This window comes from Ooceraea biroi, chromosome 10 (assembly GCF_003672135.1).
Source record: "Ooceraea biroi isolate clonal line C1 chromosome 10, Obir_v5.4, whole genome shotgun sequence".
Classification (NCBI taxonomy): Eukaryota; Metazoa; Arthropoda; class Insecta; order Hymenoptera; family Formicidae; genus Ooceraea; species Ooceraea biroi.
The window spans coordinates 2283720-2307343 of NC_039515.1; the positions used below are offsets into that span (position 1 = coordinate 2283720).

At 41.5% G+C, this 23624-nt stretch overlaps 3 protein-coding genes across 4 annotated transcripts; 1 reads left to right on the top strand and 2 right to left on the bottom strand.

The window, feature by feature from the left end:
- The first annotated feature begins 32 nt into the window (after nt 1–32).
- Nucleotides 33–18120, top strand: LOC105278426 (beta-1,4-galactosyltransferase galt-1). 2 transcript variants are annotated; one of them, XM_011337508.3, is made up of 8 exons: nt 33–476; nt 9517–9567; nt 11228–11494; nt 13733–13938; nt 14351–14552; nt 14926–15153; nt 15765–16075; nt 16246–18120. In XM_011337508.3, the coding sequence occupies exons 3-8, from the start codon at nt 11243–11245 to the stop codon at nt 16754–16756; spliced, it is 1710 nt and encodes a 569-aa protein (XP_011335810.1). In that variant the 5' UTR covers nt 33–476; nt 9517–9567; nt 11228–11242; the 3' UTR covers nt 16757–18120. The 2 variants fall into 2 exon arrangements, with proteins under 2 accessions (XP_011335810.1, XP_026829018.1); XM_026973217.1 differs by lacking the exon at nt 33–476 and having other exon boundaries at nt 11213–11494.
- Nucleotides 18121–18415: 295 nt separating this feature from the next.
- Nucleotides 18416–20968, bottom strand: LOC105278421 (clusterin-associated protein 1). Its single transcript, XM_011337494.3, has 6 exons — nt 20660–20968; nt 20369–20565; nt 19623–20021; nt 19254–19492; nt 18981–19159; nt 18416–18828 (listed from the first exon to the last, which is right to left on the bottom strand). Exons 1-6 carry the CDS (start codon nt 20679–20681, stop codon nt 18557–18559), a joined length of 1308 nt encoding a protein of 435 aa, XP_011335796.1. The 5' UTR covers nt 20682–20968; the 3' UTR covers nt 18416–18556.
- Nucleotides 20969–21105: 137 nt separating this feature from the next.
- Nucleotides 21106–22209, bottom strand: LOC105278419 (peptidyl-tRNA hydrolase ICT1, mitochondrial). The gene is made up of 3 exons (XM_011337492.3): nt 21958–22209; nt 21622–21807; nt 21106–21469 (listed from the first exon to the last, which is right to left on the bottom strand). Exons 1-3 carry the CDS (start codon nt 22114–22116, stop codon nt 21212–21214), a joined length of 603 nt encoding a protein of 200 aa, XP_011335794.1. The 5' UTR covers nt 22117–22209; the 3' UTR covers nt 21106–21211.
- Between the last annotated feature and the right edge of the window lie 1415 nt (nt 22210–23624).

Below are 23624 nucleotides of genomic sequence, written 5' to 3' on the forward strand. Positions count from 1 at the left end.
TCGGATCGATTAGCGGCTGCGTTCACGTCGCTGGCTTTGGTTTGGTTTCGCGCGGCCCTCGCGCTCGTCTCGCTCGACTCGGCTCGGTGCGGCGAGATTCGCTGCACGATTGGCCGACAGCCGTCGACCCGTAGGCAGGGTGGACGTTACGTGCGTGCGTCGTGCGTGCGTGCCTGCCTGCCTGCCTATCTCCGCTCGGTCTGTTCGGTGGTGCATTATCTCGTCTTCGGCTCACGGACACACGCGTGTTTCCTCGGTGCTTTTTGTTCCCCGGCGAATCACAGCCGCGACCTCCGCGTCGAGTGTGTCTCGCGAGCAGCTGAAGAAGGTGTCGCCCCGCTTCCCTTTGTTTACCCAACGCTCGGTGACACGTCGAGTTACGAGCTACGACCGGCGATGACAGCTGTCGGAACGTCGGAGTCGAGACATCCGGGCAACCCAGCGGCGAGACGTCGAGCGGACATTGAGCGCTAATCGTAAGTAGCAACAGCAGCTTTTCATTATTTCTTATCGCTTCTGGCAGGGAGGACGCGAAGGGGGGGGGGGCGGAGAGCGACTTCCGAATTACGCCAGGGGTTGCTTCGCCTGCCCCGATGTGCAGCAGGGGTGAATATCGGCGACGATCGCGAGTGTACGGAGGGTCGCGTATCGCTCTCGCTGCATAGCTCGAGGGGTTAGTGTACTTGAATTTCGCGTGGCACGCGACTCGAGCGAGGTTACATACGCTCGATACATACGGCGTTCTCGCTTTCCTCAAGCCTTTTCTTGCCGCGCGGGGGTGGCTTCGTTCTCTTGGTGCGAAACGCCCTCGCTCGGGCGATTGGTTCGCCCCCGCGCGAGTCGCGTGCTCGCGATTCCGGCGCGCCCGCTTGCATTTAGTGTTAAATCATCGACCGCACGCGGTGTAAGTGTGCTCCCTGAACCGGAAAGAATAGACAGCATGGAGAAGTCCGCGAGCGCGTGATTTCGCGAAGAAAGGGAGGTAGGAGAGGACATGGGAAGGCCGGGGATCTCGCGAACGTTGAACGATCACTCCCATAAACTCACATTCGAGTGAATATTGAATCTACACTAATCGAATAATTGAATTTTTATTTGAGTTGTTCTCGGATTTTATTGGATTATTGAATTGTTTGAATTGTATTATAATATTGTTAGGTTTTCATTGAATTGCTGATTCATAGAAAGTATTTTTGAATTTTATTGGATTGTTGAATTAACTTTGCTCAACAATAATCTTTTCAATTTTCTTGAATTTGCGTCTCTCGAATTTTATACACGTTTCAGCAATTAGCGCGCAATTCACGCGTGGTTGATCGTCCCACGTTCGAAATTTCCATGACTTCCCATGAAAGTTAAAACGCTTCGATTCTCTGTCGTTTGATCTCGACTTCTCTAACACGAGAATCCATGGTATACAATCTCTTTGATGAATCTTCTGACTTTTTAAATTAAATGTACTTGTGATTATTTTCTCCTCGTTTCTTCGCGATTGTAACGTGCTTTTTAACGTACAAAACTTTTCTTTGGTTTATTTTAATCTATCTGGGTTGTTGCGCTATTTTGTATTTCCGAGTGTACAATTAGGTCTTACTTTCTCGGTTATATCCCCCTAGATGCAAATTAGCTATTGCATAGTTACTTTATAGGGCAAGCTTCATTACGCTTGCAATACGGTCAATTAAATCGCGTGGCGATTAACCCTTTACTCACGTAATCATCCGCATCGCAACACAGGACACCACGAGAAAATATTGTCTAGTTTCCTCTTAAAGTATCGTGACAGAAAGCATAAAGTATGAGAATGTCTCCGGAATTATTATTAACAAAGCGCATAACGTGCACACGGAAAATACATACGTAAAATTCAACAGTAAAATCATGCTTTTAATGCGAGAATTATGAGACACTGTTGTCTCATAATTCTTACTGATGCCGAGCTTTAATCCGGTTCCTGTTGCATCGCACGTGCATAACGGAATGTGTCGTACAATACATATAGAATACGTAATGCATAAAATATAGAAATGACGAAATAACGATTTGCGTGGTTGGCATAACGACAATATCTATCTTTTCTTCATACAGGCGTTCGTGATAAGCATACCACGTGCACATTATGTTTAACATATATCTAAAATTGCTATCGAGAGATAATTAAAGCCTTGGCTTATCAGAGGGTTTGGTCTTTACATTGTCGCATAAACGTGACATCACGTAATTCTCACTTGCGACTACATTGATCGTGTCATCATTTTAGTTCGATCTTGCCTGTCGAGTTACATATCTATCTGAACTTGACACAAAATTGAAAATTATTGCGTACCAATAAAATTATTTTTACTTTTACAAAACGACTACACAACGCTACCATTTCGTGTATCCAAAACTTAAAAATATTAAGTCACATAAAAAATATTATATGCCAAGTTCATATAAGTGATTTGCATCGCATGTGTGTGTTATCGTTAATAAACACGTTGTTGATAATCACGAATAAATACTGTGTACTAATCGCTGATAGTTTAGTGCACAATGATTCATCCAATGTCAATCAACGTCGACGTTTCTTTCCTTTCCGGCTCTCGAACGTTTTATCGCGCACTCGGACGTTTTATCGCGTTCATTACGCGCGTATCGTGAGAAATAGCAACAAATTTAAGCAATGTCTAAAATAATCGTAGGAAGAGGAGACTGTATCCGCCTTGCTCATTAGTGCGCAATTACATGTAATTACGGAATGCAAACGATTAAGCAAACGGCTCGCCTAAGTTTCGTGTTTGTTCTTGCGCGCGAACGTTATAACCCGAGTCGGTTATCGTTCCGCAAGTCTCTATTTTGTTAATAGCACCATGCGCGTAATATAATAAAAAAAGCGCCTAAAGTAACAATAAGTTGCAGCCAAAGTTCAGCAACTCAACGTTTATATTCTCTATATTTTTTTAACAATAATTGCTCGATATTTGTCAGTCAGCCATCGGTAGCAGTAATTTAACGCAAGCTTCCTCTCAAACAAGTGAGTCAGATGTCACGTGAAGCACCGAAAAGTAAAAACAATCCCGTTACATTCAATACTAGATGCGATACTAGATTCGATACGATCATCCCCAATTTTCCATGTAAACTCCCGGTAACATAATATAACAATGTTCCAACAGTACATGCAAATATCTGTCACTACCCATTATCGTTATTTATTTATTGCAAGCTGTTCCCGACGAGGTTGCGTGATTGTCCATCAAACAAGACTGACCGTGTGTATGTCCAATGTGTGTGACATCACCCGTTATCGAAGGTAAAATCCTCCAGCCAACGATTTCCCTTCGCTTTCAATATTTTCGGCGCTCGCCGGTCCGGAAAAACGCGCGGCGGAAACCGGATCGTCGTCCCCAGCGTGTCGCGCGCGGATATCCGCCGGGACGACTTAGTGACCGATTTTCCTCGTTGTCCGTTTTGTCCGTAATCCCGGACTGGTAAACACGTTTGGACACGGGCGCTAAATAAAGCGATCTCGAGGCAAGAGGATTAAGGATCACCCGCTCGCACGCGGCGCCGAAAGAGCGCGAGCGGAATTGCATGCGTGATATCTTTTTTTCATCCTCGCGCACGTCTCTTATGACGATCGCACATCCCTCTGCCTTTTTCAACATCGGTAGTAGGTATTCATCTCGTATGGATGACGCAAAGAGGATCGAAAATACGAACGAGTCACGCGAAGCGTTACGGAGACGTTAACGTTCAGCTTGGTCATTGCGGAAGTCTGGTGTCTGTTTTCGCGATCGATGCCGTTGTTAGTTTTCGCGCGATCCACGATATACATTAATGGACATTACAGAGTCGACTTTTGACACGACCAACCGTGAATGTTTCCTCGCGATCATTACGGCGCTAGGTATAATGTAGGTAACTACAGCGTCGCGTAATCGCCTACAATTTTAAGCAGTCAGGAGTTATTAAAGGCTATCGATTCTTTTAATAATAACGGATACACGTGCATACGAGGAGTGGTGTAATATAGGCTTTCTCTATACGATCGATGCCCGAGGGAATCCGGTACACGGAATTTGTGATCGTGGATTAATACAGAAATTTGTAAAAATTAATTAACACGGGCGCATGCATCAGAAACTCGCGCGTGATAAATACACGATGGTAAATCACGGAAAGAGTTATCGCCGAGCGAGGATTTCTCTGACAGTTATTTTTACATAAATTCATCGGCATTTCCAAAGATGATAAATTGAAAAGGATTCATATCGCGATTTACAGATGCAGGTACATGTACGTGAACAGAGATATATTGCGGATCGATCGCAGGAAAATATTACTATCATTTGTCCCTCGCAGTTTTACCTGAATATTTTACGGTGATGCAACATACGTGATCCACCGTGATAGCGCGTATTACATCAGCGTGATTTAAATACATCGAATTCACTCTCCTCAGATTACCTCGCAAAGTTTCAGATTAATTCGACATTCTGCGCATAACGAAACTTCCGAACAACGTCATGGATGCCTAATTTCCTTATCGTTCCTCATCGGTGATCGATCTTTGATCCCTCACACCGTGATCGCTCTCATTTTTTTTCCTCTCGGCTGCCTCGCATAATTTTCTAATTATAATCCCAGCTATCATCCGCGCCGTGGCTCGTTCGCTTCCGCAGAAAGCTCGTCACTCAAAGCTGCAATTAAACTGTCAGTTCACTGTCGTTGACAAAGAACAACCGTCGTACCGCAATTAGTGAGGACTGCGACAACGCGCGCGACGACGATGACGAGGAGAACGACGATTTCATCGTTGGTGCAGGCGGCGGGCGCTTTATTGTTTCCGCCACGAAATAAATCACTCCCGGCTCCATGCCTGCCTTAATGAATCCGTTCATTCTCAGAGTCGCTAAATGTCGAGATGTCCCGGAAAGGAGACGAGCGAGCATCGAAGAGCGGTCTCCACAATAAAAACTCACCGATAATTCATACCAGCATTACGGGTACTAAATATTGAAGCAGATCGCGAGCAACCTACTTTCCATGAGCGATAATTGAGCGCGCGTACTCGCCAATTATGAATTTTAAACTTTACCGTGATAAAATGAGACGAATATTGTAAGAGCCTAAGAGATGAACAGTGCAAATTGCACCGATAAAATTGCAATCGGAATGCTTTGCATTCTCAATAATAAGATAGAAGTTTTGTCAAACTTATATTATACACGTCGAATCAATGCAAGTCGAAAATGATTATTAATAATATTTTTAATAACATTTAAAATTCATCCCAGTGTTTAAAAAATCACTAAAATTACTTGTAATAATACTTAAAAGTTACTTCGTGCATACGTTTCTCTCATGCAATTATGCAATATCACATGTTTTACGAATACTTTTTACGAAATGCGCGCTGTCGATTCGCGGGAACCGCATCGAAAATGGCTGCAGAGTGTATTCCATTTCGTCGATAAAAGGATGCGGGAATTTCCCTGCGCTTTTAGGACGTCACCGTGACTTCTTCGAAGATAACGGCTTCCGAAAGGTTCTCTTTGAGACGGTAGCCTAACGACGATGAGGAGAAACGCAATTTTGCCATCCTCGACGGCATGTCGTATTACCCACAGGTCACGACGTCAGAAAGCGAAGGAAATCTTCGGACGTTCGAGCATATTATGGTCCCAAGTCAGCACCGAATCGATTCGGCGCAACAGGCGGAAGGAAATAATATCCGTCGTGGTCAAACTGACCAGATTGCCCGTAGGTCCTCTGCGTTCATTTCCGTGTGATATAGCCGTCAAGAAATGTATAAACGACGACGGATGAACCGACAAATCGATCACGGGACGTCATCACTGTGCTTCAACACGATTTCATCCTCGTTTTAGATTTGATCTCATATAGCGTTTTAATGTCTTGCTCCATTTGAATAATTATTGAATCGATAATTGGAAATCCGTAAGAGGAGATCTTTAAGGATTAGGATGATTCGTTCTCTCGACATACTTGTCAATTTATAAATATGGATCGGCTAACTCAACTGATTTACATTTGCCGAACACTGGTTCACTCAGAATCCTTGTTCTAATAGAGTTCTCCGAAGACAAGATGGCAAAGGATCTGAAAATGAATTAGATTGTTTTTTAGTGCATGTAAAAATAAGAAATAAAGCTCAAAGAATGAAAAAAGAAAGATTTTTCTTAATGTTACTCAATGCGTTACTCAATGTTGCGCTATCCAAGGTTTTGTTAAGATGATCCCTCAGCAAACATTCTAACTTATGAGAAAATTGAGTAATTATATATTGATTGATAAATTAATTAGAAATCTTAATTAGAGCTGGAGCCCGGAGTTTAACACGTAAGTTTTTACTATAACTTTACTCATATACATAATAATATACAGTATAGTTACCTTTACTACTCTCACCATTTTGAAACCGATTTTCTGCCAAACAGAATTTCAACACTAGATTCCGGATTTCAGCACTTAATCAAAAGTGTATTCCACATCCTGCGGATAACTTGCAACGGTCTTTTCTCTTGAATTTGATTTTCGCTGTTTCAGAAACCGTAATTTCAAACATCTTTGACGTCGCACATGATTACACGTAGTAGACACAGTTCGCCACCGTTCATTTGCGCTGTGCTGTAATATTACACGCTAGCAAAAGCGTTAAGCGGTGTTGCTAATTTATTGCGATACTCTTCAGCGTGTTCTCGAAGCCGCAACTCTCCTCGGCTCATGTTCTTCATTCATGCAAAACCAGCGTAATACTCTTGAAACAAGACTGCGCTCAACTCCTGCAGCTGCTTTGGCGTTGCGCACATAAAGGAGAAGATGAAGCGGCTGACGAAAAGCAAGGGTAAAGTCGGAAATCAGTGCCTGACCATGTGAAGGTTTATTCACTGCAGTGCTTTGCTGACGAATTATTATGCTATTACAGCATCATAATTAACGCGGCATTTTGAGAGCCGTGTATATGAAATGCCGAGCTGCTAAAAAAATACTGAAACTCTGAAAAAAGAAATATATATTATACATAAAACGAAATAAATTATATATATTAAATATAAAATAAATTAGAACGTGAAGATGGTGATATTTTACGCAAAGAGAATTAAATATCGTATTAAATATCTCATACTAACATTACGGAGAAGTAGATTCGTTAAGAAAATAATCTTCTCTATTCTAAAATAGAGAATACTAAAAAATAATGAGAGAATGTGTGTATTATGCATATACATATATACTGCACGTAATATTATATGCGTATAGGTATAATAAAACTGCATGAAGATGAAAAATTTAAATAAAAAATGTTGGATACACACAACACGAGGATAATCCGATGGATAACAGAGGAAAATTTTACCTATTCATGGCTTTGAAGTTGTCAACAAATCACGAACTGGGATTTTATTTTTCTTATATATATAATCCATCAAGGATCTCAAATATCCTTTGCCAGGTCCGAGAGATCTTATGTAGCATCGGTTTTCACTACATTCCTCGTTTTGCAAGAGTGCCCTGTGTAAACGATGAAACCTGTCCTCGGAAGATAAATTGCAACGTAAATCTTCGGTGACAGGACTTCGCGTGGGGCGTATTTATTTATTTAAAGTGCTCGGAGTCCCCTTCCCTCATCTAGAACAGCAAAGTAGTTCCAGGAATGATAACGATTTAATTATGATGGAGGTTAATGTAAGAAATTTATTAACGTCCAACCGAGGATCCTCAACGCTCGGCTTTCACACCAGATAACGTCTCAGGAAAAAAGCTCGCTAGTTTAAATGCAATTTAACATGTTTAATTACCGCTTAAACTTTTACGCGATAATGTTATTTGCGTTCGTTGCTACTCTGTGTGTGTGCGCGCGCGCGCGTGTGTGTGATTACACGTATCGATATCATGCAATCTTACAGCAAACGATTTGATTCGATTAAAGCAAATAACAGGCTTTTCTATCCGACACGCCATTTAACATGCAGTCGCACTTTTACAAGAGACGAATTTTCAGTATGTACTTGCGAGATTGATCGGCACCGCGCTATTCTCCTTTTTTTTTATCAATAAAAGCGTTCTATAGTCCCCGCACGCGACCTGGTCATTAGAACTGTCAACTGTCGTAAGTTCGCATAATTTATGCCACGGTGCCCCTCGAGCGTGCCTTAACATCGCGACTTTCAGTGACGTATGTCAATGACGTATATGTATAATAAGATGCATATCGTAAAAATGCTGATAACACGGCCACACCGCCTACATTAATGCACACGAAATGCAAAAGTCAAAGTAACATTCCAAAGTATCGTCAGCTCTTTGCATTCGGTCACATTGTTCTTTGATAAGAATTCTTTGATACATACTAACGCCTTAACATTGTAAAAATAAATTGCATTATAATATTGAATCATCGATGCGTTAATGAGAATCTCATATTATATATTATATATTATTCATATCTCAAATTGAGTAAGAAAGTTGAGTTAAGAAAAAGCGTACAAGACAACGGCCCTGATATATGTATATGCTCGCGTATCGGCAAGCCTAAGCGGCTCCAATCTATGTAAAAGAAAAAAATAATATATTATGTATATGTAACACCTGCGAAAGAATTCGACAGAGTGAACGAAACAATAAGAAAAAGTAGGAATTAACCTAACTTCAAAAAAAAAAAATTAATATAAAATTTAATGAACTAAAAAATAATACTAAAATTAAAGCAAGATTAAATATAAATATTTTTACACCTAAAAAATCCTTATCATCCATTAATGATAAAAATATTAATCCTAAAATTCAAACTCGGAAGATAAACTCGGAACTCGGAAAATAAAAGCGCGTAGCGACAGTTGTACCTCGGCTTTCGTAGGAGATACTCGGAATCAGAGAAGTCAATAAGTCATAGTAGCGATATTAACATAAGTGATTCGTTAGATTTCGGAGCGGCTGATTAACATTGCGTGTGTGTGACAAACTGTTGAGACTTTACGCTGGCGTACGCGTTTTTCTTGTGTTAACAGAACTTGCGCATTTTTCAAGAAACTGCATAACGAATAAAGATATTGTTAAAGTGTGCAACCTACTCAGTTTACATATTAGAAAAGAAAAAGAACCTGACATACACTGCTCCGGACAACTATTATCATCGTATCGTTAAAATAAGATACAAATTGCCTGTATAACGTAGTAATGGAAAAAGATGTAATTGCGATGTTTTAATGCAAATGTAACACTGCGCCGATCTGTCTCATAAAGCTAACAGTCGGCATTTTTCAATAATCGTTAAAAGGACGGGCGTAACGTTTCATTTTATAAGCGTTTTCATTTTGTTTTGTACGTATTATCGCGTAGTATTTTGTTGAAGCTGCGTGATGCGCATTACGAGTGATGAAATGGCGACTCGCAAAAAAGCGGATTTCTCGGCGGATTTAATGTGCGCTGAAATCGAGCATTCGAATCGCGACATGCTTTTCCCGGCATGGGGGAGAGAAACTATTAATGACATTCGTTGTATTTCAGAAGGAGCTACCGTCCCCATGCTTGGCAGCGGTTTTCCTGGAGCCATATTAAGTAAGTGGAACGCTGGCGTGCAATTAGAATTTTCTCAATCAATTCCCCTTGCGCTCGTGGAGTTATCTCAGTTGCGATACAAACAGATGCAAAGTGATTCGACAGGAAAATTAAAGCGGCAAGAACACAAATTAAGTTTTAAACCTTATGCATGTATTTATACATTTTACTTCTCTTTGATGTTTTATGCATGAACGAATTTTTATATTTGTACAGGTATATTTTTATGTATTTATACCGCCCGTGTTTTTTTTTATAAAACGCAAAGTGTTTTTTACAAAGCTTTAGGAAACGTGATATCGTGAAAGAACGTACAGTACAAAGGTGGATCCTAGTAGCACACACGAGGAAAGTTTTAATAGTACTACGTTTTAATGATAATACGTTGTTGCATATTTGTATTCTTTCTTCTTTTTTTTTATATCATCACACGCAGTCAAAGTGCGAAATTGCATTTAATCTGCCGTGCAATCGCGCCAGCGAGGAGTGGTATCGCGCTAAAAAGCATTGCCTGTATTTATTCGCAGGGATGGATTTGTTTATTCTCACCCGGCGGTTCGCATCGAGCGGCAACGTTTATTCGGCTTGTGCCCGCGTTACGCGAACAAAGTTCTCGCGTTTTACGCGGGGCCGCACCGCACACACGATCCCGTCTGAATTCAACGATTGAAAGAACTTGGTTTTCGATATCCGCTTCCCGTCACGTACGTGTCGTTGGTTCCCGTTCTCGACACCACTCGAGTCGATGCGCATTGCACCTCGCGAAACATCACTACCCTCGAAATCCGAAACCCTGCCACCGAAGAGGGAAACTCGCGAGTGATCTTGATCTCTGTTTCTCGGATGCACGCCGTGATGATTCAATTAACGGGCGGATGACAAGGATCTCGATGCTCTAAATAGGACATTTTGCGTGACTTCGATAAATCAAGTTCGTGCAATTATAGGTTGAATAATTGAACACTGTGTTTCTTTCTCCGATACTTTAATTATGTATATTTAATTAATTCGCGGCAGACTGTACGAAATGCAGTCTGTTTGGCGTATGTGGGATCAATATTAGCGGGGATTAATAATTGAGTGCACTCAATAAGTAACGATCGATTCCGAAATCCTTGGAAAATACAATGCTAATTCCGTAAAAAGCTAGCGCAACATTTAAAATAAACTATGCAGTTTCAATTTGTCATACATAATGAAGTAATAATTTATTTTGTATCTAAATATTAAATAATTTGTCGATAAAATTCATCTGGCCAAAGATTTAACATTTTGCATATTTTATTTCGATAAAGATATCTTTGAGAGTTGAGCAATCCTTAGAATGCAACATGAATTGCATTTAATTTTATCATAACGTACACATAATTCTATTCATTCAATTTTGCTAAAATTATAAGTTCCATTCATAAACTCCACTCTAGTCGGATTTTAGCATTTGCCTTCTACTAAAGCAAGTTCCGTACTTAATAATGTTCCACGACCTACTATTTCACGTTCGTGATACATTACATTTAATATTCTACGATACATTATATAATTTAACGACGTGCGTGCACGTATTACCTTGCAAAGCTCACGAGACTTACGAGACTTACCCGCGGTTCGTCTCGACGTGAGGCGGAAGGATGACCATTTTTCTCAGGGTTGTCACTTGCAGAGCCTCCCCTCGAGCATGGGCTCGAGCCGAAGATCCGGCTCCAGCGGGAGTCGGGCAAACGCCGGCGTCCTGAAGGAACGGGCCAACATGTCGTTCTTCTTGGTCGTCATGTTTTTCGCCGTGTTCGGCCTGATTGTCCTCACGGAGATATTCCTGATCGACGAGAGGCGCGGGGTGAGCGTCGGCGGTACCGGCGTACTCGGAGGTCACAGAAGCGGTCATCGATTGCCAGCTGCGCCCGATCGTCCGGATTACGGCGAGGTGGGAGTAAGTATCCAGAGAGAAGAGCTATTTCGCTGTCAGTTCCTGTCTTTCTCTCTTTCCCTCTTTGATACACGTATCCTGCATCTCCTCTAGATAACTTCGTCCCAGCTGATTCGCTCCACGGTGACGTTCCTTTAATCGTTCTCCTCCTTCTTCACGTTGAGAAATTGATTCTCACCTTCGTGCCCCGATAACGTCACTCTCGTGCACGCGACGTACACTATCGTCTGAAAAGTTAATCAGCGTCAACCTGCCTGCGCGTGTACGCTTTTATCTCGTCGTGTATTTTTGTACACCGGACGAACTGAAATTCCACTGTTCCCTTGGAGCTGCACTCGTTAAATACAAATAAAAAATATGAACCGGAGAGTAAAGCGGAAAATACTCTGTTGAATTGGCAGCGGGATTTTCACGAATTTTTGTACATTTTTCTTTGCCGTCGAAAGAACATAAACGATACGCCGTCTCCAGCAGATGCGATAGTCGTAGCAGAGTAATGCAATTGATAGATCCGATAATTCGACGTATTTGTCTTCCTTCTGTGGTTTTTCACGTGACCGTTGCACGCAGATGGAGACGTCCCGCCGCTCTTCTATTTTCTAAAGTTTAACTTTTGGAATTATACCAATGACCGGCGGATTATCAGAAGGATGATTGAGAACTTGGAGCACCGAGTCTCCTCAAGTTCCTAGCCCGCGGCACAATTCTTAATGCCAAAGCAACTTTCCGGAAGTATCTTCTCTCTTCCTTTCGGTAATAATCGCTAGCCGAGGTACAAAAAGGCACCTTGCAAATTTGAAAGCTTGAGAATATCCCGCTTTAGTCGAAAACTCGCTTCTACCGACGAATTATTCCGCACATGAAGTCTGTATTCCTGCAGAATTGCATTAATATATTAATATTCGCAATGATAATAGTAATAGTTTCCAGCGAAATATAAGAATGCTGGGAATGCGCGAGAGAAATGCTCGCAAGAGAAATTTTCCCATATACGCCAGCCTGGCTTAAAATAACAGGAGCGTGGCAGAAATATTTATTTTCGCACAGCGGTCGTATCTTATTTTAGCTAAGCCACCGTTCACCCCGTTTTATTTATATCGCGGTACCTCTCTACCACTCAAATTATAAAAAGCCGCTTTTAAATTTATAATTCCCAGTGGTTGATGAAAATTTTCTTTCCTCTCTCTCTCTTCTCTCTTTCCTTTGGATGTTCCGCGATATTACGTGAAATATTGGATTATAATCCCAGCTTTATCCGCGCTTTACCTTCCATTACTACCTCTCAGTAATTCACGGAGCATTTTCCCTTATAAGCTACGGAACACGAGGACCCGAATAAGGCTCGGCGGGGTGTCGACTTTTGTAGACCGGCTCTTTCTTCGCGTTTCGGGAAGCACGAACAAAGCAAACGTACAAGCGACGATGGTGAAGCGGAACTTGGGCGAAAAGACCGAAAACTTTGTCGACCCACGTATCAGCATCGATTTTTCCTGCAATGTATGTCTCGCGTCGTCGTCTCTTCCTCTTCCTTTTCTCTTAGCAATGCCTGTTGCAACATGCCTCGTATAGTTTATGCACCCTTGCGTCTGCTACCGGACAATGATTCACCTAAACCCGCCGTAACTTCGGAGGGAGAAGGCAATGCACTAAGGGTGGTACCCCAATATGCCCCGAAAGAGACGCACGACTGCGGTGGAAAAGTTTAACTGGATACGACCGAGCGGCCACCTGACAAATTAGTTTGCCCGATCCTCTGGAACTTTCTTCATCCGTTTACATCTCCTGTCGAGACGTCGCGTAAGGGAAAGAGAGTGAAAGAGCTCGTGTATCTCTTGAAAACTACCCCCCGAGATTCCGTTCTTGTTCCGAGACTTTACGAGAGTCCAAGAATCAACTAAGAATCGTCAAGTAAAATTTACCTGAGCTTCGAGCATTCGCAAATGACTGTAGATCATATAATGATACTCCCTTAACTTACCGCAGCACTAAATTATTATTAATTAACTGTGATAGCGAAGACAGGATTACTAACAGTGATTACTTCTAATCGGAGTTAGCTCGCGAAATATCCACTGAAATATTTGAGGGGACCTTTTTGCTTACGCAAACGTATAATCGTGTCGTCACGAGTAACGAATACCTCCTGTAAATCACACGATTGACAATACTCGTGTAAAGGTATAAAGTTATTTGGGATAGGTTTGAAGACCACGTAAGTCACTTGGATCTTGATGTCCCCAGGCCGAGGATTACGCCGGTTTGAAGGGTAGCTTTGACGAGCACGTCGGGTTATTAGTTCGTGGGGAGGACGGCGGGCAGAAGACGGTGATACACCCGGATCCGCGTGGCTTACCGAGCTTACCGCCCAGCTTGGAGGCCCGTCTGCCGCAGCTAGATCAGAATCTGCGGGTTACGCATGCCGAATGGTTGCCGGTCACTAACACGAGGTACGTCCGTTGGTGTGCGATAATGGTATAATTTATGAAACTCGTGTCCCTCCAGATTCGAGTTTCAGCTTTTTGCACAGTAGGACGCACGCAGATAAATCTCCCTTCAAGATAAATCGTTATTAACTTTCCACTGTTCTCGGAGGCTAAAACATTCCTTTATATAAGAAGTTTTGAAATATTCAGTAAAGTATTAATAAATTTTAGAATTCAATAATTCTTATTTACATAAATATCTATATCTTTTAATCGAAACTACTTAATATAAAATTTTTTTTATTTCACATAGAAATGTCTATAAATATGTTAAGCGAAATATATGTTAAGAAGAGAGATAAAAACTAAATTACCAGATTGAATAGATTACAAGATTGAATAAGCTTGATGATGCTTGTGTTTTTACTTGATCTAGATTTAAGTTCTTCGTTTACTCGGCGTATTACGACGACAGAGTTAGCGGTGCGGGCACGCCGGCTGGCAAAAATCAGGGTGTAGTACGTGTGATCAGTGCTACCAAGACCAGAGGTCCCGAGCGTGTCTGGTGCAGACTCTGGTATCGACAGCAAAATGGTGCAAACGTCACTGCTTCGGTAACAGTTGCTGCTAAAGTTAAGGTACGCTCCTCCTTAAAGAACAATTCAAGAGATTCACATCTGTCTGCTAGTTGTTCCCAAAATGGAAGAACAGTCTCACATGGCGAGCTTAAATGTCGAAATATCGTTACATCGCGCTATTTCAAGTACCGAAATATTTCTATATTGGTATTTGAAAATTCAATTTGTTAAATCCACATAGCAAATTTTGCGATGAATCTCGTGGAATCTGTCAGTGCTTCTTTTTTTGTTTGCTTGTTTTTTAAAACTAATCATTTCAGTTCGCCCTTGATTCTCGTTTTTTCCTGCATTGAACACATTCAGCTGCGATCGATCGACCTTTCTACGTGATGTAGGACCAATTAGGTTGTTGAATTTGCGCTCCGGTTCTCAGGTGATCCGGGAGAATTGGAATCTCAAGTACAGTGCCTGCTTCGTGATTTGCCCGTTGCCTAAAGAATCTCCGACGGCGGATAAGGTACCGGAGGCAGTCAGCGTCGTGGCGAGGTTGCGAGCAGCCCCGACGAATCGTATCCTCATTCAGAATCGCCTCGAAAGTAGGACCAGTGACAAAGAGGCTCTGGCTGTTTGCGTCAAGCCTTTGCACTATTATTACAACAGGGTACATATCAGCTTAATTAAGAGTTTCTCGTTCAATTTAATATTATTTTAATTAAACAGTGCTCCTACTTATTAATGCTTATTGCTTGAATTTTTATGTCTTCTTTCCAATGTAATCTATGCAAATTTATCATCCAAATACGTATTTGCATAATAAACATATATTTGCATGTTATTTTCGGTTAATGGCGCACCGTTATGTATAAGAAGACGGCAAATTCTTCATAAAATTATGAAATATTTAAAGATTCATAAAAACCAAATAAAAAGTGGTACAGAAAATTCTTAGATTTAGAAAGAACTCTGTTTAAAGATTCAAAATCACATATTAGAATATTGCGTTTTCCTCTTTCAAGCATACACTCACTATCTTTTTTTTTATGTTGTAAAATGTCCTACCTAGATTTATTTTTCATGTTAATAGTTGACCGTCGTGATTATTTATGGATATGATACGAGAGATCTACATAGATAACATATAGATTCATGTAAATGATAGAATAAATGAATAATTGTGAGCTATCTGATGGTATAAAATTGCGACAAAATTGCTCGTCGAGTAGTCTGTCGCCCGTGTGTATGTATGTATGTTTCACGTCGTGATGTTCACAGGTTTTGCAATTGGTGGAATTTATCGAGTTGCACAGACTCCTGGGCGCCACTCACGTCACGTTATACAACGACACAGTAGGCGCGGCAGCCAGTTGCGCGTTGAAATATTACGAGAATAAGGATCTGGTTACAGTATTACCGTGGCATCATCTCGACATGATTTCCCAGCGGGAAATTCGCACAGAGGGCCTCTTCGCGGCACTTAACGACTGCCTCTACAGATCCATGTACAAATACGAGTACGTGGCGCTCGTGGACCTCGACGAATACATTGTACCGAGGCACAACGATACCATAATCGATCTGTTGCGGTAATTTCTCTTATTCTCTTATTCCCAGCACAAATCGAAAAAAGTTAAGAGACATTTTTACTTTCCTTTTTGCAATCAAATAATTAATTCGTTTTCGAATAACTCGTGTAATAAAAATCCATTGCGTGCGATACGAATACGATACGATTAACGGAACAACGAATTCGCAGGTGGATGGGCAATCGAATAAACGTCAAGTCGACGGGTGCGTTCTCCTTCCAAAATGCTTTCTTCTATCTACAATGGGCTGACGATCCGTTCGTGGTGACCAGCCGCACCCCTACCGAGGCCGGCTTGATCACTTTGAGAAAGACTCGGCGAAGAACCAAGTTGCATCCGCACAAGCAACGTTCCAAGTACATCTGCAAGCCGCAGGACGTGGTGGAGGCGGGGAACCACTTCGTCTGGGAATTCATTCCGGGTCACGGCACCTTGAACGTGCCATCCGATGCTGCTATTCTGCATCACTACCGCGTATGCGAGTTCGGCGGCGACGATTGCATCAAGACGCAGTCGACGGTCGACAGGACGGCCTACAAGTACAGGGACCGGCTCGCCGCAAACGTCGACAGCACGTGGACAGAGCTGCGCGCCGAGTGTTCATTGCCGGAGCTCGATCCGGTCCCGGCGTTAACGCCGCGTGTCAAGGTCAACCCGCTCGGCAAACCGGTCGTGAGGTAGCGAAAGACCGTCGTCGAGATCCTGTGGGATATTGGCAATTTTACTGGCACGCCGAGGGTCGCAAGGACCTATTTCTACAATTATGGCGGCCCTTAGGTTTCGCGAGGCTGGCTCGAGGGACCTCCCGTCTCTTTCCACGAGAGAAATGGAATTCTCGGCGGACTGTATTTTTGAGACCCGCGAGAGACGGAGAGAGACGCGCCGCCTATCGGCGGGAATTGTTGATGGGGTTGACTGTGTCGCGAAAACGAGAGAACCAAAAGAAAGAGGCTCGAAATCGAGATACGGATTAATCATATTTTTCTACGTGACGGGGATTTTTGAATTGGCTGGCGAAGTCCGGCAAAGGACGATCTGCCGAGTCGATCGGGTTTGTCTCTCTTGACACGCTACATGGTGCTTCTCTCTTACGGTTTTATATTAAACTCTTATATCTGTATCCTGCAATTGTTTCGTTCAAGCGTAGCAGATCGCGATCGTTCGCGACGAATTGTACTACCTGATTGATGGGGTTGATCGTTACAGAAGGGCCTAAATCACGGGCTAAAGGGAGCAGCTGGCGATAAAAACGAAGACAAGTGAACTCAGATACTACCCCCTACTAATACCGTTATTTCGAGTAAATACCTTTTTTAAATACTTGTAAATCCGCACAACGTATTAAACAAGAATCTTACGCATATCTGTAGAATCTCAATAATTAGCATAGCGATGTATGTATAATATGTATCTAGAAAGACATTAGATATTCGGTCTGAAAGACAGAGACAGCCTATCATTGTCAGAGACAAGTACACAAATTTTTACGGGACAGAAAGACAGGAAAACTGGACGCGAGAGATATTGATTCGCCACGGCAGGTTCTATCGCCCGGTCTGTCATCGTTAGCAATTGTTTAGTGAGTAATAAACCGAACACCGAAGCGTTTTTGTTGTATATTCGCGCACAAGTGAACGAATGCGGGTCGATAACGGAATCGCACAAGTGAAGTTGAGCACATAGAGATACTACACGTACGTGCGCGAGACGACACGTCGAAGCGAAAATCGCTGGCAGCCGAATCGGCCATTTAATTGTTAATAATAATTGAACGTCGGACGCCGTTGTGCGGCTGATGGGTGTAGCAAAGGTTTTTCTATTTCTTTATCGAGATGCGAGGAAGAATCGCATTTCTTACGGCGCGCACACACACGTTTTATGTATATATGTGTATACACGTATGCGTATGTGGCACGCGTACACGGCATATAAAGGTAGAGATCTAAGGTACATGCATGCGATTCGCGCTGACCGACAGCGCGAATTCCGACATCCACCACGAACATGTTGGACAGAGTTAATAAATTATAATATTAGAATGAATATTATATCTCCTCTCTCTCTCTCTCTCTCTCTCTCTCCCCCCCTTGAATCTCTCCGCGTGTCCGCGTTTGTTACGAGTCACGTATTGCATTAATCATTATTTACGCCATGTGTTAAACGTTACATATTTGTTCATGGATAGACATACGTACGGAGAAAGTTGCAAGAGCAAGGTGCAACGTGCTTTAACGCAGAAGTTATCTTGAATGCTGCAAATCGCCGGGATGAATAGTAAATGCGCAGTAAATGCCTAAAGCTGCTTCGAAATTACGTGAAATTAATTTATATATATTAATTATTATTATGTTACTTTTACGTTGTATTTCATTTTGTTACAAATACATATTTCACCATTTTTCTGCAATTCTCCTTTAATATTACGCAACAGGTGATGCCGATCAATAATCTTTTGCAATAGCAAAGGTCATGTCACGCCGATTAGAAATCATCGTCCGAGTGCCTGTCTATCTTGCTGACGGATCGTTTCTCCTGGCCGGTTTTGATATTGTAGTCGCCGATGTTTGGCGCACCGACGGAATTCAGAAGGTCCTCGTCGTCATCGTCATCGAGGTCGCCGTCGATCAGTAAATCGCTGTCGCTGTCCAGTGAGCCGTCGCTCGTTTCCTGAATTGTACCTCTCTGTCGTCCCGACATGCTGCCGTAAATGCGCCGCTGGGTGTATTGCACCTTTGACGCTCCTCTTCCGGTAGCTAAAACGTTTTTAATTTATTATCAAAAAATTCATGCAAGAGTATTATTTTCTTCATGTTTTCGAAAACTTTAAGTTAATGCGCACGAATGCGAAAAGCGACATTTTAGATCGCGTTATATCGAATTAGTTTCTGTTGAAGATGATTATTACTTGGTTTGATGCGAGCGGATTGACCAGATTTCTCCGCTGCGGCTTCCGGATTCGTCAGAGGAGTAACCAGAGATTCCTGAAGATTCGTAGCGAATATGGAATCGTTGCCTTCCATCATGTTCTCGAAGCTCGAGTCTTCGGATCTCATTTGCTCAAGTTGCTTCTTAGTTGCGGCTTGCCTGTAATGAAAAATAATGCAATATATTATACAGCTGCATAATTTATATTATTTATGAGAGACGTATATTTTTTTTATATTTATAACGAGAGTACCGTCTTTCGAATCTTTCCTGCTCTGCTTTGGCCGCCTCTTCGTGCAAGTGTTCCAAATACGCCAGATAGCGGAATTTTTGTAGATAATCCTCATACAAAGTTCTCAACTCGATCTCAAGCTTCTCGAATTCCTCCATGAACGCCGGACGAACTTTCTTCAACGTTTGCAGTCTCTTTTGATTTCGATCCAGCTCGGTTCGCCGTCTTTCAATTCTCGCATCCAAATTTTGTTCCGTTTCCTTACAAAATGAATTATATTAATCAAGTATAACAGTAAAACGTTTATTATTCTCATCGAAAAGAGATATTTATCTACAGATTGAACAGTCAAAGTTATAATTTTATAATATTATTATAAAGCATTTTTACCTTGACATTGTCAATCTGCTTTCTGGTTTCATCGATCTCTTTATGCGTGCTTGCAACTACATCCTTTAGTGCTACCTCTATCTCCGAGGTATCAAACTGCCTGGCGACCTTGGTGTTGCGAATTTCCCGAAGCTCCACTTCTCGGCCAAGCAAGTCGAAGAGGGTCGCCCCGTTGATGGTCAACTGACTGGCAAGTTGCCGCGTTGTTTTTAGTTCGTTAATCTTGTCAGATATGTCGAAATTCACCGTGGTCTGATTGCTGCCAGGTCTGCTTTGCTCGATGTCGATGCTGTTTTGTGCATCGTACAGCAGCGTGGTGATCTTCAGCATTTCCTTCACTGCGTAACCGTCAGCTTGATACAGCTTCTTCGTGTTTAACTTGATGTTTGTCTTTAATGCCTGCAATATCAGGAAATATAGTACAACCTGGTTAAGATTTACTTACAATCATATATCTATAAATTTCTATGAAATTTTCTCAACATCTTTACTACAAAAAAATAAAATTTAAAAATTTCGATTAGATGAAAGATGACTTAACTTCTTTAAAATTCTGTCATATTCATGTTAACAATTTTCGTGTTAAGAAAGTGTTCCATTTTAGGAAATTAGAGAATTTATGCTATTTTGCTAACGCCATCGGACGCGGCTGATTTCTTCTGCATTAATATAATTATCTTCCTTTTAACAAAACGTGCAGTAAACATTCAGCAAAATTTAACATATTTAATTATCCAAGTAGTTACCATAAACTCGGCGACGCTGCGTATCAACCCCACGCGCTGCTCTTCCGTATCGTGATCGCTAGGTATGTATACATCTGCATCGAATCGCTTCACCAACCAGACTAGGATCTCCGCGACTAAAGGAAAATTCGGCACGCGAAAATTCATGAGCGAGATCAACCTCGGGTAACCCAGCACCCTCATCATCTCCGTGAAATCTACAAGCAAGTGAGAGCAAAGGAAATATGAATCGCACACAGTTTCGTTACTAATTGTATAAACTGAAGTAATAAATATATATAATTTACGCACTACGTAAATCACGGTAAGACATTCTTGCACGAGGAACAGAGAATTCAAACACTGTAGACCAGACACACTTTCACAACCCATGTGTTTCTTGTTTGCGGCGAATACGTTGCCATAGAGACCACCTGTACTGACCATGGCTAGGAAGGGAGAGTACTTAATCGATTTTTCTCTTAAAAAAAAAGATTCTAATTTTTAAATTGTGATGCTAAAAGTGGACGTAAACAGAGAGTATAAATTCGAGAATGTAAATTCGCGCTTATTTCTGTGCACATAATTGTAATACCATTAAGGGAAAAAAGCTAACGCCTTCACTTCACTTTGGAAGATTTTTCTCAACGAGATGCTAATTGAACGTCCAAGAATCTTTCACATGTATTACGAATTATTTTTATAAATTTTATTTATAATTTTATGATCTAGATTCGCAATTATATACATGCTAAATATAGGTTCAAACATTTTTTATTTCATAATTTTTAGTTTGTCTATGTTCACTGTACAGTACTTGGAAGTAATTTAATTAATTGATTAAATAATTAAAGATTAATAAGTTTAATCAGACATTGGCACTTGTCTACTCCGCTTAAGCAGCGAGTGGGCTCTCTTCTCGTGTAGCCTCTCTCTAGCGGCTCTCAGTAGGTTCTTTCGCCGTCTTTCCTTTCCTTCTGGCGATGGTTCAGCTGGTTCCTCTAGAACGGCTCTTATCATTGCTCTTAGCTTTTCCAGAGCGTCAGCCAAGTTCAAATGTTGGGACCGCGTTAGATCCGACTTGATTATCAAGTACCCGTCTTTGTTTATTTTGTTTTTATACTGCAACAACAATTTTACATTTATAATTAAACGGAGAGACTTTTCTCATTAAATTTTGAATAAAACTTGAATTGGATGTTAAACAATTTTAGAAATTAATTTCAACAAGGGCATTTATGAAAATCTTCTTTGAATAGTAACATGTTACTCACTTGTTCCGTCAGTTTTGTCCTAATTTCCTCCGACAGCCAAGCAGCACCGCTCACTTGGAACCGCACGTCAACTTTGGTATTTACACAATTGACGTTTTGTCCTCCTGGACCGCTGCTCGCGCTGTACGTTATTTTTATTTTGTCTATCGGTATGTAACCGCTAAATTTTGCTTTAGGATCCGGTACCTAGAAAAAGATTAATAATCATATTAAGAGGTTATGTTTATACACTTCTACATACATACGTAATATTTCGAGAATCGCGCTACTTGAATAATCCAATAAAATCTATTCTGCTTATTATAAATATTTTCAAAGAAATTAGCGTGCACTAACGAAGGACGGAGTGTACAGCTTCTGGTTGCTTCCAGGATACAAGGTCCGCAGCGACAGCGCGCTCTTAAAACAATACTCTCTGCCACGATGGCATGACAGATGTCGATTTTTAATCTCGTTCTGTAAAATTCTCAAACACTGCCTGCCAAAAAAGTTCATCTTGACATCAGCGACTGCTGTTTATCCTCTCGTGAAGACGTAACTTTCGAAGGTTTGGTTATGAACGCATACCTAACCATACCTAACGAGCACACGCTGGCGCGGTGCCATCGCAGTCGCGATTCAATACAATCGATCGTCGTGGCGCATGTTCGACATTTCTCGAGATTTGAAATTCGGACGACGCAACAACTTTCGTAAGAAAGGAAGAAAGTTTGAAAACAGATCAGAGGATAATCGAAGCAAAGTGCCGAGAATGGAGAACACCAAAATGCATATTTTGCGATAATGCTAACCGTTACTGAATTATTCACCGGAAGCGAGGGAGAAAATCGGAAATTGGAGTCTTTTTCTTTCGGTATTAACTATGAAGTATGCAGCTGAAGTGAGTTTCATTTCGATTATCGGACGATAATTGGTCGTCGCTGCAAAGATCTCTGCAGGCTCATTGTCGCGTACACGCTCGTGGTATTGGCGCAATAGCGGTTTTGCAAGCGGGATTGCGGCATAAAAGTACATTCTTAAAATCATTGTAATAACCGACGCGAGCGATCCACCGCAAGGACACGGAATTCCGCGACGCGGCTGTCTTTTTCCTTCTCTCCGCGAAATACTGTGACAAGGCTGTGCCTCGCATTGCAGGTTAATGCACCGACCCGGCGAAAAACTGTGGCTGCAACAATCGTTGGCTGCGCCGATCCGCATTTCTGCGATCCGTCGAAGCGAAAATGAGGATGAACGTCGACATCAGATTCCCTCGGTGTCTTGGACGGCGTCCTGGATCGGAAACGTTAAGTTATCGGCTCGTGACGTCACCAGCGATGAACGGACCGAGGTTATGGCATCCTGCAGCTGTAGTGGTAAGTTTTCTGCATTTTTTCATTCAGAAAAATATAGGAAGAAAGATGGTATATTTAAATGCGCCGTTAAATGTATAATTATGTTATTACATTTAAGAAGTTTAAAAAACACACATATTGAGAATATTATATATAAATAATTAAAGAAGGAATCAAATCGCAAATTCTGTTCTCAAACATCAAATTGTACCTAATGGTCTGACATGGCGCTACATCTCGCAATATTCTTACAGGAATATTAATACGAGAATGAGAAAATTATACGTTTCAATTTTGTTATCAGAAAGATCAGCCTTAATCATGATCCCAGACACGAAAAAAAATTTGTATTAAAATTTTCATTAAATATTAAAAGATTTCATAATTAAGTATCGTGCAATATATAAACGCATACATGCGCCGTAGATGCAAATAAGCTTATTAAGATGCTTTCGAAGGCTGCAAAAGATGCCATCTAATCTTATCAATAATATTGGGTCGTCCGGAAAGTTCGTGCCGATTTTGAAGGAAAATTCAAAGGCAACATTTTTTTATGTCGATAAATATTTATTGACTTATGTATGCACCGTTTTGTTTCACAACCTTTGTCCATCTTTCACGCAACTGGAAGATTTTATTCTCCCAGAACTTCTTAGGTTTCTCGGCGAA